This window comes from Astyanax mexicanus, chromosome 11 (genome assembly GCF_023375975.1).
Source record: "Astyanax mexicanus isolate ESR-SI-001 chromosome 11, AstMex3_surface, whole genome shotgun sequence".
NCBI lineage: Eukaryota > Metazoa > Chordata > Actinopteri > Characiformes > Acestrorhamphidae > Astyanax > Astyanax mexicanus.
In genome coordinates this window covers 48444297-48458548 of record NC_064418.1, presented here as the reverse complement: position 1 = coordinate 48458548, position 14252 = coordinate 48444297, and the positions used below count along the sequence as shown (strand labels likewise).

The 14252-nt window shown below is 39.5% G+C and overlaps 1 protein-coding gene across 1 annotated transcript in view; it reads right to left on the bottom strand.

Annotated features, from left to right (window-relative positions):
- dars1 (aspartyl-tRNA synthetase 1) overlaps positions 1 to 12097 on the bottom strand; it is a 57603-nt gene extending 45506 nt beyond the window's left edge. The window contains exons 1-4 of the mRNA XM_049484988.1: positions 11942 to 12097; positions 5166 to 5268; positions 2670 to 2699; positions 1901 to 1958 (exon numbers count right to left, since the gene is read on the bottom strand). Of these exons, the coding sequence (XP_049340945.1) occupies positions 1901 to 1958; positions 2670 to 2699; positions 5166 to 5268; positions 11942 to 11964 (214 nt within the window). The 5' untranslated portion in view covers positions 11965 to 12097. The remainder of the gene's footprint in view (positions 1 to 1900; positions 1959 to 2669; positions 2700 to 5165; positions 5269 to 11941) is intronic.
- Between the last annotated feature and the right edge of the window lie 2155 nt (positions 12098 to 14252).

Sequence of the window (14252 nt, the reverse complement as noted above, 5' to 3'; positions counted from 1 at the left end):
AATAAAACATATCCTGGTTTGATTAACACTTTTTGTTTACAGAATAATTCTGCATGTGTTCCAGTAGAGCTTTAATATAGGCTTTGATATAAATAAACATACATTTACAATATAAAAAATCATAAAAAGAAAGAAAAAAAAGTGAATGAAGAGAGACATGTCCAAAGTTTTGCTTAAAACATTATTGTGATAAACAAAGAGCAATAAACTTTTAATTGTTTAATTTAAACTTAATGTTTAAATATAAACCTATAATATAAAGTCACTGTTCTGAAACAAAGAGGGCATACCATCTCATTCCTGTTAGGTGGAGGGGTAAGTGTGTGTTTGTGTGTGTGTGTGTGTGTGTGTGTGTGTGTGTGTGTGGTAAGAAAGTGTGTGTCATCACTCACTAAAAAACACATCAAAAGACCCCACGCCCACCTGAGCGCCCCCCTCTCCACCACAGTAACCCACACTCAGATTACAAAGGCAGCAGCGGAGAAGATGATCATCAATACGAAACATAACAAGACCTTCTGACAGCAGGACCACCAGACAACAAGAGCCCCAGACTGCGGAACCCCCAGGCTACAAGACCATTTAGACTGCAGGACAATACAGACTTCACTCTCCAGAGTTCAGGTCTGGGTCGAGAGCCTTTAGACAGAAGGATTAAGACAGGACCTTTTAAACTGCAGGGTCCTGCAGTTTAAGACTTCCCCCAAACTGCTGGACTCTTCAGACAGCAAGATCCCAAGATTACAGGACCCTAAGACCGCTGGTCCTTTAGAAAGCAGGATCACCCTATAATAGGACACCTTTAGACAACAGGCTTCTTAAATAAGAAGGACTCATTTTAAACAGCAAGACCATAAGGCAACAGGACGCTCGTAGAGCTTGTATCTTTAATATGACCCTCAGACAGGAGGTCCTATTTAGACAGTAAGTCCCAATGGACAGCTGGACACTTCAGAATGCAAGACATTAGGAGGACCCTCAGACAACAGAACCTACAGAAGACTACAGGACCCTAACTTGGCTGGTCTCTTTAGAAAGCAGAACCCTCAGACAGGAGAACCCCTTTAGACAACAGGTGCCCAAGACTGCAGGACCCCCAAGACTGCAGGACCCCCAAGACAACAAGTTCCCAAAACTTATGGACCCTTTAGAATGCAGGATCTCTAAGGCTCCAATACCCCCTAAGACTCCAAGACCCCCTAAGACTCCAAGAACCCTCTAAGACTCCAAGAACCCTCTAAGACTCCAAGAACCCTCTAAGACTCCAAGAACCCTCTAAGACTCCAAGACCCCCTAAGACTCCAAGAACCCCCTAAGACTCCAAGAACCCCCTAAGACTCCAAGAACCCCCTAAGACTCCAAGAACCCTCTAAGACTCCAAGACCCCTTTAGAATATGCAGGAACGTTTAGAATGCAGGACCCTACAGACTGCAGGACCCTTTAGACAACAGGTGCCCAAATTAGACTTCAGGACCCTTCAGACTCCAGGAGCCCAAGACTTACGGACCCTTCAGAATGCAGGCCGGTCCCTGTTCTACAAGACTACAGCTGAGAACTCCACCTACAAACAGCGTCCAACTAATTTAAATTTGAATAAAAGTCTAACATTTAATTTTAATAAGAATATAGAAAAAAAAAATTAAATGTAATTTTCAGAGCTAATAGTGTTGTACTGGATCCACTGCATCACGTTAGATCTCCTGAAGCAAGGCCGGACACTTCTGAGTGTGTGTGTGTGTGTGTGTGTGTGTGTGTGTGTGGGCTGTAGGGTGGGCCAACTCTCTTATTACCCCGTTTACTGGTGTGATTTACACTCTGAAGTGCCTCTCTTCACACACTGAGCTGCTGAAGAGGTGAGGTAAGTGTGTGGTAAACTGACAGCAAGGTGAAGATACTCACCCAGTTTCTCCTGAGACTGCACCATCGCAGACACTCCGTACCGGTCCTTCGCAAAGTCCTGAGGGGGAGAAATACTTTAACACTTCTAAAACTTTTATTTATTTAATATCATTTTAATGTTATATAGAGTTTTACAGATATACACTCTAAATTTTGCAGGCAACACACTCTGTTTATTCAGGTTTATTCTGAAATCAGCCGCCAGTGAATGAGCCAACCTGTGATTAAACTTAACATTAGAATACTAAACTCAAATAAACAATGTTATATAGAGTTACTAACAGGTAGACACCCTCATAGACCAGTGACTGTTTATTTGGGTTTAGTATTCTAATGTTACATAGAGTTAATTACAGGTAGACACTCTCACTGACCACCAGATTTATGTTTATTTGGGTTTATTCCAATACTATACAGTTAATTAGAGTTGGACACTCATAGACCACTGACTAAGTTTATTTGGGTTTAGTATTCTAAGGTTATATAGAGTTAATTACAGGTAGACACTCTCACTGACCACCAGATTTATGTTTATTTTGGTTTATTCCAATACCATATAGTTAATTAGAGCTAGACACTCATAGACCACTGACTATGATTATTTGGTTTTATTCTAATGTTATATAGATTTAATTACAGGTAGGCACCCTCACTGGCTTTATGTTTATGTAATGTAGGGATGTTATTGAGTGATGTGTGTTGGATGGTAGATATCAGTGCAATGTTTTCAGTTTAAGCTTCCTTTAAAGTGAGTTGGCAGGAAACTCACATCCTCATCAGATGTCTGCTGCTCAGCCGCCTGTAAACAGAGAGAAAGAAAGAGAAAGAGATAGAGAGAGATAGAGAGAGTTAGTACCTACTCAAAATCCACCACTTCAAAGCTTAAAGTTAAACGGAGGGATAATTTGGGTAAACTCAGGTAAAGTCTGATTATTAGTGATGAAAGATCAAGGAAAGATATGATGATATGGAAGCGTTTACAACACAAACATTAAGAAGCTAATGCTACAATCTTCAACAATCTTCCATCTCTAACAGTGATCTGGCAGCTTTTCTTTACATTGTCTCTTTATTAGGGTTGGGGGAAATTTTAGATTCTTAGAAGCATCTCAATTCGGACGATTCTGAATCGACTTATAATACTGTGTGTGTGTATAAAGCTTTACAAAGTCTAATAAAATGTGGAACTTTAAATTATATACTTTGCACAATATATTTTCTTAGGCAGATCAAACACAGAACAGCCATAATAATAAAACCAGCTCTGTAAATACATTAAAATGAGATTTTTTTAGTTTTTAAGAACTACAAGACCCTTTAGAGTCCCTGACACTCTGCAGACTACAGGACACTCTACAGGCCCCAGGACACTCTACAGGCCCCAGGACACTCTACGGCCTCCACGACACTCTACGGCCTCCACGACACTCTACGGCCTCCACGACACTCTACGGCCTCCACGACACTCTACGGCCTCCACGACACTCTACGGCCTCCACGACACTCTACGGCCTCCACGACACTCTACGGCCTCCACGACACTCTACGGCCTCCACGACACTCTACGGCCTCCACGACACTCTACGGCCTCCACGACACTCTACGGCCTCCACGACACTCTACGGCCTCCACGACACTCTACGGCCTCCACGACACTCTACGGCCTCCACGACACTCTACGGCCTCCACGACACTCTACGGCCTCCACGACACTCTACGGCCTCCACGACACTCTACGGCCTCCACGACACTCTACGGCCTCCACGACACTCTACGGCCTCCACGACACTCTACGGCCTCCACGACACTCTACGGCCTCCACGACACTCTACGGCCTCCACGACACTCTACGGCCTCCACGACACTCTACGGCCTCCACGACACTCTACGGCCTCCACGACACTCTACGGCCTCCACGACACTCTACGGCCTCCACGACACTCTACGGCCTCCACGACACTCTACGGCCTCCACGACACTCTACGGCCTCCACGACACTCTACGGCCTCCACGACACTCTACGGCCTCCACGACACTCTACGGCCTCCACGACACTCTACGGCCTCCACGACACTCTACGGCCTCCACGACACTCTACGGCCTCCACGACACTCTACGGCCTCCACGACACTCTAAACGGCAAGAGCCTTTAATCTAAAAGAGCCTTTAGACTCCAGAACCCTTTACAAACTCCAGGACCCTTTACAGACTCCACAACACTCTACAGACCCCAGGACTCTTGTAGAGAACCCAGGACTCTTGTAGAGAACCCAGGACCTTTTAGGACCCTTTAGACTCCAGGACCTTTCAGAGCCTCCAGGACCTTTTAGGACCCTTTAGACTCCAGGACCTTTCAGAGCCTCCAGGACACTTTACAGACACAAGGACCCTTAAGACTGCAGGATCCTTCAGACCCCTTCAGACCCCAGGACTCTTGTACAGACCCCAGGACTCTTGTACAGACCCCAGGACTCTTGTACAGACCCCAGGACTCTTGTACAGACCCCAGGACTCTTGTACAGACCCCAGGACTCTTGTACAGACCCCAGGACTCTTGTACAGACCCCAGGACTCTTGTACAGACCCCAGGACTCTTGTACAGACCCCAGGACTCTTGTACAGACCCCAGGACTCTTGTACAGACCCCAGGACTCTTGTACAGACCCCAGGACTCTTGTACAGACCCCAGGACTCTTGTACAGACCCCAGGACTCTTGTACAGACCCCAGGACTCTTGTACAGACCCCAGGACTCTTGTACAGACCCCAGGACTCTTGTACAGACCCCAGGACTCTTGTACAGACCCCAGGACTCTTGTACAGACCCCAGGACTCTTGTACAGACCCCAGGACCTTTTAGGACCCTTTAGACTGCAGGACCATTCAGACCACTTTAGACCCCAGGACCCAGACTGGCTGGTTTGGGTGGTGGGTGTAACTAGATATTGTCAATCCTAAATAGCAAGATTATTGATAATAGATTATAAATTAACAGAATTTGTCCTATTCATTTGTTTAGTGCAATATTACGTCAACATATGCATCAATAAATGTATTTGATTATAAAACGATATAGATACAATATTTTGTCCCGCCTCTATACTGCACAGTGTAGTACAGTGCAGTAAATCTGATTGGCCAATATAAAACTGAATTATATTAGACGCTGTTTTGTTGGGCTGAGTGTAAACAGAGAAACAAGTGCAGGAATTTGGGGACAATGGCACGGGCTGTGCCAGCGTCACGCTCAGTCGGGGCAGTCTCACCAGCTTGGCCTGTTTCTCGGCCTTCTTCGCCGCTTTCTCTGCTTCCTTCTGCTGTTTCTTCAGCGCTTTCTTGGACTGGGCCTGCTGGTCCTCCTCGGCCGCTCTGAAACAGGAAAAAGCTCACGTTAAAAAAACCTCAAACGCGACAGCCCGTCCGGCTCCCTCCGTCTTTCTTTCTGCCCATTTCCTCCCGGAAAGGCTTTCGGCACCCCGCCCTCGCTCCGCCGCTCCATTATGCCCCTTGATTTTTAACTCAACAACCTGCTTATGGGATTGTTTCCACACTAACTCAACACAACAGCAGCAGGCTGGGAATGCGGGAGCGGAGATAAGTGGGAGATTTTACTAAATGGGTCTGAGAGTTAACATTGTTCACAGAGAAACTGAGGAAGAGGACAGTCTCGACCAGGCTGTGTGCAAAACCCCAATACAGCAGCAACAGATCTATTATTTTATTCAACCAGTTAATTTAATAAAATAGGATTTAAAGTAGTGAATTTTTTATTGTTTGTATACAGCTGATTGAAAGCATAAAAATGTACATAAATGTCCCTAAATTTTTTATTTTCTTTACTTGAGTTGAGTAGTTCTTGCCCTAATCTGGATTAAAACATTACTCAAATATTCACTATTCACTGTATACCTGTAACTCTACCTCTTCACTACTTTACTTTAACTGATGCTCTCAAACACTTTATTAAGAGACAAGAAATTCAAGTAATTAACTCTTGATGAGTTCAGCACAGCTGTTAACTGAAAGCCTGAACTGCAGGTGACTCTACTTCATAAAACTGACAGAGAAAATCCAGCAGAAATCAAAGCAAGAGGTGGTACTTTGTCGAATCTTAAATATAAAACATATTCTGGTTTGTGTAACACTTTTTTTGTTCACTAAATTACATTACATTACATTACATTACATTACATTACATTTGGCAGACGCTTTTGTCCAAAGCGACTTACAATAGTCAAGTACAAAAATAATAGGAATTAAGATAAACCATTTTTAGACAGGGCTTAAAGGAGGTCGAAGAGAAATAATGGGATAGAGAAGTGAAGGAGGGGAAGAAGGAAATGAGGTTAGAAGTAGTTAGTGTGTTAGAGGTGTTAGGAGAGTAAGTCCTCTTTGAAGAGCTCTGTCTTCAGATGTTTATTAAAGATAGTGAGGGATTCTCCTGATCTGGTAGTAGAAGGTAGTTAATTAGAGGTGTTAGGAGAGTAAGTGCTCTTTGAAGAGCTCTGTCTTCAGGAGTTTATTAAAGATAGTGAGAGATTCTCCTGATCTGGTAGTAGAAGGTAGTTAGTTAGAGGTGTTAGGAGAGTAAGTGCTCTTTGAAGAGCTCAGTCTTCAGGAGTTTATTAAAGATAGTGAGAGATTCTCCTGATCTGGTAGTGGAAGGTAGTTTGTTCCACCATTGGGGAACTCTGTATGAGAACAGTCTGGATTGCTTTGTGTGAGTGTTTGGCAAAGCGAGACGACGGATAATTCCATATATGTTTTTTTTTATTAATTTACAATGCAGAACATTTAAAAAGAATGAAAAACAAACACTGATTTTAAAATGTCATACGTCATACGCAACATCATCAACAATTGCGCATATCAGGAACTTTATAATACCTTGAAATATGGTGCCATATCATAATTCCTAATTATCACATCAGGGTTTTGAGCAAAAGAAAAATTCACACTGTTCTCATTTCCCATTATATATCTACTAGAGGCAGATTATATCTATCTAGTATCATTTATTTTACTATAATCCTGGATATATGGATATATTTGGAGTGCACTACTATTATCATGACATTCTGTTACAAATCTGTTAAAATTATTGAATTTTTTAAAATATTCCATATATCATATCATATTATATGTGATAATAAAATGTAATTCTTATTTTGTTACAGTAGTATGTTCTTAAATAAATATTTTAGGTATTGTGATATTATTTTAGGGCCATATCGCCAACCCCTATTGAGTAATTGTTGCTTCTTATTATATGGATTAGAACATTAAACATTAAACATTCACTACTCACTGTATACCTGTAACTCTACCTCTTCACTACTTTACTTTAAGAGGCAGGAAATTCAAGTAATTAACTCTTGACGAGTTCAGCACAGCTGTTAACTGAACGCTAAAGCTGCAAAGCTGTCACTAGGTAGCAATAGGTAGGTTTCTCTTTATAGTTTGGATGACTTTTGTATTAATCTACAATACAGAACATTTTAAAATAATGAAAAAACACTGAATTTAACGTGTGCAAACTTTTGATCGGTACTGTATCTATGATCTAGTGTCCGGATGTGAGCTGGGGCGTCCCGCAGTGAGAGGAATGTGCTTACTGAAGCAGGTCAGGAGGTTTTCTATTAACCAGAGAAGTTCCTGATCAGGACTCTGATAGATCCTAATTCAGCGAGCCGGGTTACTCAGTTTCAGATCAAAGCCTTTAACAGTGCGAGCGACCCGCTGGCACAGCCGCATCACCACAGCGCCAGAGGGCGGGTTCTCCACACTGCCGTCGCAGGTTAAAGGTTGAGTGAAGCACAATGGCTTCAATTTCCTGGAGCTGGTGTATTAACACTGTCCGCAGTGTGGCTGCTGCACAGCTGTTCACACGGGGCCATTACAGCGGGATTATTAACCACAGGGCCGGCCGAGCATCGGGGGAAATGACAGGGTCAGGAGAACCGCTCTGTTTAATCTGGAAGAGTCAGAACAGGTGGTCTCCCTCCGCCGGGGGGAATACTAAACCTGAACAGAGCTCTCATCCTTTACACCAACAACCACTGACTACCACTGATCACAGATCAGCTTTAACTGTTCATTAGGGATGTGTATTGGCAATACACAGATATATAATAGATACATATCATAATCAGCAATAATCAGGTGTCAAGCAATAAAATACAAACACTTTATTACAGTACTAAAGTAGACTAATGTAGGTTATCTATACGTTAATGGAGCAATATTTTACATTTTCACAAAATTATCTAAATATATTGCACTATGGGACTCTGTGGGCGTGGCCTAAGCTTTTGTTTTTCTATTGGCTTCATTGTTTCCCCTCTACATTACTTTAACTTTGTACTTTAAGTAGTTTTGAAACCAGTACTTTTTTTAAACACTTTTACTTAAAGAGTAAAAAGCCTGAGTTGATACTTTTCCCCAACTTTTACAGAAGAAGTATTTTATTAAACCTCTACCTACAAAGTAATACATGGAGATATATTTAATCAAAAGCTGTGAAAAGTATCACAATATTTTGTTATACTGTAAGCAAGGTGATATATATTGCGATTTCTAAAGAGGTTATCATAGGAGCAGTGTTTAAATAAACTGGCCAGGGAGCCTTTGTTTAATCTGATGGAAATCAGTACTTTAATATAGTTTAAAAAATCTCCTGGCATACCCGAACTTTTGCTTCATGCATTGTTTTATTTTTTCAGAATTTAATTCACATTTATTGCTTAAATTTAGGTATGCACAAAGAAACTGGCATTATATCAGTACAGCCGAAGTCTAGATATTTTAAACAGATACCTGCTGATGTATTTACTGTATGCTGAACAGTAGTATTAGTAAATATATTGTTGTATTTATTAACCTGTTCATTTAATAAAGAGAGTTTGAAGATGTGAGCAGTCTATGTCAGAAAATGTGAAAACTAATTTCTGCGAAGAAAACTTTCATTTTTTGTTTGTATAGAGTGGGTTGAAAGCTAAAATGTAAGATAAATAAATGTTACCTTTGTTTCTAAATTACGCCGAGGGTCTAATCACTCTACAAATTATATATACTTATGTGTTTGGCTTAAAGAAGATTATATAGGGGTCCTCTTTTACACACACTCTAATGAGAATGTATTGCTTATGATTTATTGCTTATTTATTGCTACTGAGAGTCAAAATTAAGTAACAGTAAATATCCAAAAGCTTGTAGAAAACTAATAATACTCCAATTCTCAATACTGACAATTACCTCAATCAATCAATAACAAGGCCATAAACAAATCTGATTAACTGAGAAAAGAGAAGGACGCTCAGTGGATGAGAAATGAACAATAATTCAGGAACTGCCAGTGCTGTCCACCGTCCTAAAGAGGGACTGGATATTTACCAAACCCGTAAACTGAATTCCAGCACTGGCACCTTCAGCTTCACTGCTGCCCGGGCGGCGCATCCCTCTCCTTTATTCATTAGCACAGAATAATACGACCCGAGGAAACGGGCCGACCCGGCAGCAGCGCTTCAGCCAGCAGAGCTTCATCTGAATGCAGGAACCGAGCGTCCCTCTGACTAATCCCAGCGTCTGGCTGCAGGACGCAGGAACCAGAGAAAGCCTGGCACCAACAGAGCGGGACGTGCATGCTAACGAGCAATCGGTCCGGAAATCGGGTTATTCAGAACCTCACATAACAAACGGAAACATAGTTTATATACCTCAATTTATTTAAACGGAAATTAAAAGTTTAATACAGTTTTAAAAAGTCTTCTGGGGTACCCAAACTTAATAAAAATAATTATTTTTTTTATTTCTTGATTAAAATTAGGGCCATTGTCTAAATATTTTAAACCTTGCATTAGCCACTCAACTTCAACAAACATTGAATTAAGCTCCTTTCCTACTTATTTTTATTAGATTTCAAATATCTACTGTTTTATTTAACCTGTTTATTTAATAAAGATGGTTTAAAACTGAGCAGTCTATGTAAAAATATATGTAAAACCAAAAACTTAAAACTAAATCTTTTATTTTATTGTTTGTATACAGCTGGTTGAAAACATAAAGAGTATACATGTTATATTTGCTTCTAAAGTTATACCAGGGTGTGTAATATTTCTACAAAATATGCATATTGTTGGCTTAATTAAAAGGATATAAAGGTCCTTTATTTCTTTTACACACACTTTCATCAGAATTGGTGGCTTATGATTTATTGCTTATTTATTGCTACTGAGAGTCAAACTTAAGGAACAATAAATGTACAAAAAGGTTGTAGAAAATCCCATCTCAGAAGCTGTAACAATGAATCTTTTAAAAATCTTTATGGATGATATACTGTTCTAGAAATAATTGCAATAAATCAACATATAATGAAAATATTAGATTACAGAATTTAAATGATAGTATGTGTGTAGTGTATATACACAGTATTAATCGTGTGGGAAATTCTTTAAAAAAAATATTTTAACTATTTAAATACTCTTTGTGGATTTTATTTTCCAGCAGGACTTGGCACACTGCCCACACTGCCAAACGTACTAGCTGACTTCCTTTACAGAGCTGCTAAAACTACATGGCACTTCACTGATCAGCTGGTGTGTGTGTAGGTTCTGGTACGAATAGTTAATTGAGTATTTGAGTACTGACAGCTGGAACAGAGTAAACCGAGTACCTGATTAGTCGAGCGCTCATCCAGCTCTTTCTGAACTGCAGCTGCTGTAACCTGATCCTGATCTCCACTGACCGTCCACACACTCCAGCTGTACCAAACACGGCCCTGAGGTATGTCTGGACTATGGAGTATAGACTGTCCATTTGTTTAGGGTGATTTAGCCAAGATAAGCTGAAACTAAAAACACTAAACTGACTTAATGTCTTTAACCATCATTCATAAAATACAATTAATAAAATCATTGGAAACGTTCAGAGCCAAACAAAACAGAACCAAGCCAAAATATGTTTTATATTTTAGATTCTTGCTTAGATTCTTTTATATTTTCTCAGTCAGCTTTATGAGGTAGGGTCACCTGGAATTCAGGCTGTCAGTTAACAGCTGTGCTGAACTCATCAAGAGTTAATTACTTGAATTTCTTGCCTCTTAATAAAGTGTTTGAGAGCATCAGTTAAAGTAAAGTAGTGAAGAGGTAGAGTTACAGGTATACAGTGAATAGTGAATATTTGAGTAATGTTCTAATCCAGATTGTGAGAAGCAAGAACTACTCAACTAAATAAAGAAAAAAATACTTTAAGAAAGAATGAGAGTTTTTTTTTTTTTTTTTAAGAACTTTGAAAGTATCATCAAGCGCAATTGCACGCAAAGACCATTAAAAATATGTTACAATGATGGAACTGGCACTCATCAGGAAAGTCCCAGGAATGAAAAGGAAGAGTAAGAGTTACTCAAAGTTACTTGCCTCAGAAACCGCAAGCATTTTGTGATTTACTATACAATTATTTTATTTATTTATGTGTTCCTTCATAATTTGGATCATTTTACATTTCATTTACAATGTAGGAAAAAATAAAAGCATTAAATGGGAAGGTGTGTGTGGTACTGTGTTACTTGTGTTATCAGCTATTCAGACATGAAATATTGGCAGAAATGTGATGTGTGCGCTCTATATTGAAAAAAAGCCTTACAGTAGGTGTTAGTACATTGCAGTAAGGAGGATTTTGTTGCCTCCAGACTCCAGAGAGCATTAGTTGGGGGTAAAGTTGCTACAGATGCTGATGCTGGATGATTAAATCTGACACTCAGGCTCATCCTAAAGGTACTGTTGGTGGTCTTTAAACCAGTCTAGTCCAGGCTTAGCATGCAGGACCTGTGTGTCAGTAATGCAGGGACTTTAAAGCAGCTGGAGGAACTGATTAAACAGACTTTCTGAACACTTTTAGACCCACAGTGTGATTAAAAACTAGTGTAACATTACTCTCACTGACTGTATATGAGTGTGTGAGTCTCCAGCTGATGCAATACAGTGTCAATCCTCCGCACAAACAGACCCGGAGCGGCTCTATAAAGCGGTAAAAGTGCAGAACTCACCCGGTAACCGTGTCCTTAGTCATGGCTGCTCTGTTCTGACCCGGTTCGGTTCTGTTTGGGTCTGTAAATCTGCTGTAATACTCTCAGAAACGCGCCGCTGCTAAAGGCTAACAGCTAACAGCGCTGGAAGCATGCGGAAAAAGGACGGTCCGGGCGGAAACGGCCAGCTAACAACTAAAGGTTCCGCTGCTCCGGTCACTGTATTTAATTTAGTTTATTATTATTTATTTATTTTTTTACGTTTTTTGTTCTTTTTCTTTTTTTTTTACGTTTGATCGTTTTATTTTAGGTTTTTACGTATACTTTTACTTACTTATTTATAAATAGGAATGAAGAAGAAAGGAAACTTTTAATATTCTTAGCATTTTTGCTGAATTCTTACAAATAAATAAATCATTAAAAATAAATTATAACAGCTAACAACTCAAGGTCATGCTACTTCTCCCACTGTATTTTATTTACGTTTTATATATCTGTTTACGTAATTAATTTTTTAGATTTGGTTTTGGTTTTATTTATTTATTTATTTATTTATTTATTTATTTATTTATATTTAAATGTGGGCAACTTTATTATTCTTAGCTATTTTGCTTAATCCTTGAGAGTAAATAATTATTATTAATTATTATAAAGGTAATACATAATTTTGACAACCCATTAGCAACAATATAGCAATCAGCTAGCAACACAATAGAAACCAGCAAGCAACCCCTTAGCAACACAAACAAAAAGCTAGAAACGCCTTAGTAACAATATAGCAACCAGCTAGCAACACAACACCTTAAAAAGAGTCTTGGAAACTGGAAAAAAAAAACTGCAACAGGAAGACGTCTGGCTGAACCACATGGAAACAGCAGCTTTAGCCTTTAGCTCAGATTAACATGATTAAGGACTGAGTTTCAGTTTCAGCAGAGAAGAGAAGAATTAGAATTAGAGTTAGTCTGACAGGTTAAGAAGTGCAGTAATAAAATCAATTTATAAGATAAAGTTAAAATAAAAAAAGCAGATTGTCTGGATCATACAGCACTGCAGCTACTGGACTACTAAACTATAGGGGTGTTCTAAAACTTTAAAATACTATGTGTATATACTGTTTTTACTTTTGGCTGAGAGCAGAAACCCTGAGTGGTAATGTGAACAGTCTCTGTACACATATAGGACGCTTTGTTTTACACTAACAACGTTCTTATCTGTAATCTATAGAACATGCTGGACTAATTATTATATGGGGCAGTAATGGGATGAAAACGTCTCCCCTGAGAAAACGTCCACTCTGCTCTAATGGCTCTGACCCCAGACAGCTCTCCTCCTTTCCTCCAGACTGGGACGGCCGGGGGACACTGGGGACGTCTAGTGGATTTGGAATTGGATTAAATAATGTGTTTTATTTTTCATTAAGCTGAGACAGTCCCATGAGCATCCTTTAGCTTAACTCTTTCATCCACAGTCTTCTTTATATCGCATGAACAGCTGATTTGTGTCAGTTTCTCTATAGATCAGATGGAGGCTGAATTACAGCCTTTTTTATTACAGTGTAAAATTAACTGTTTAATTTAGCTCAGTTTTGTATACCACACCAATTCCCTAAATATATCACTAACATCTCAGCAACCACCCAGAAACATCAGCAACCACCTGACATATTATATAAAGCATATAACCTGTTATCTAACCCTGTTATAACTACACGCTACCAACATCCTAACAACCATCTGGAACACCATTGCCTAGTAATGCATAATTTCTCTGATTTTGCTATTTATAGGTTTATGTTTGAGTAAAATAAATATTGTTGTTTTATTCTATAAACTACAGACAACATTTCTCCCAAATTCCTAATAAAAATTAATAAATTGTCATTTAGAGCATTTATTTGCAGAAAATGAGAAATAACAAGAAAAAAAAGATGCAGAGCTCTTAGACCTCAAATAATGCAAAAAATCAATATTTGGTGATCAATATTTGGTGGAATAACCCTGTTTTTTAACCAGAGATTTTTCATGCATCTTGGCATCATGTTCTCCTCCACCAGTCTTACACACTGCTTTTGGATAACTTTATGCTGCTTTACTCCTGGTGCAAAAATTCAAGCAGTTCAGTTTGGTTTGATGGCTTGTGATCATCCATCATCAGCTTTTCAATTAGGTAAAATTAAAGAAACTCATAATTTTTAAGTGCGTTCTTATTTTTTTTTCGGAATAAGTAACAATACTGAATGATTTATACTGATGACTAAACATGACCCCTATAGGGTTTGACAGGTTAACCGAGCCTCAGCTTTTCTCCACTCTCGCTCTGTTTAGCTGGAAAT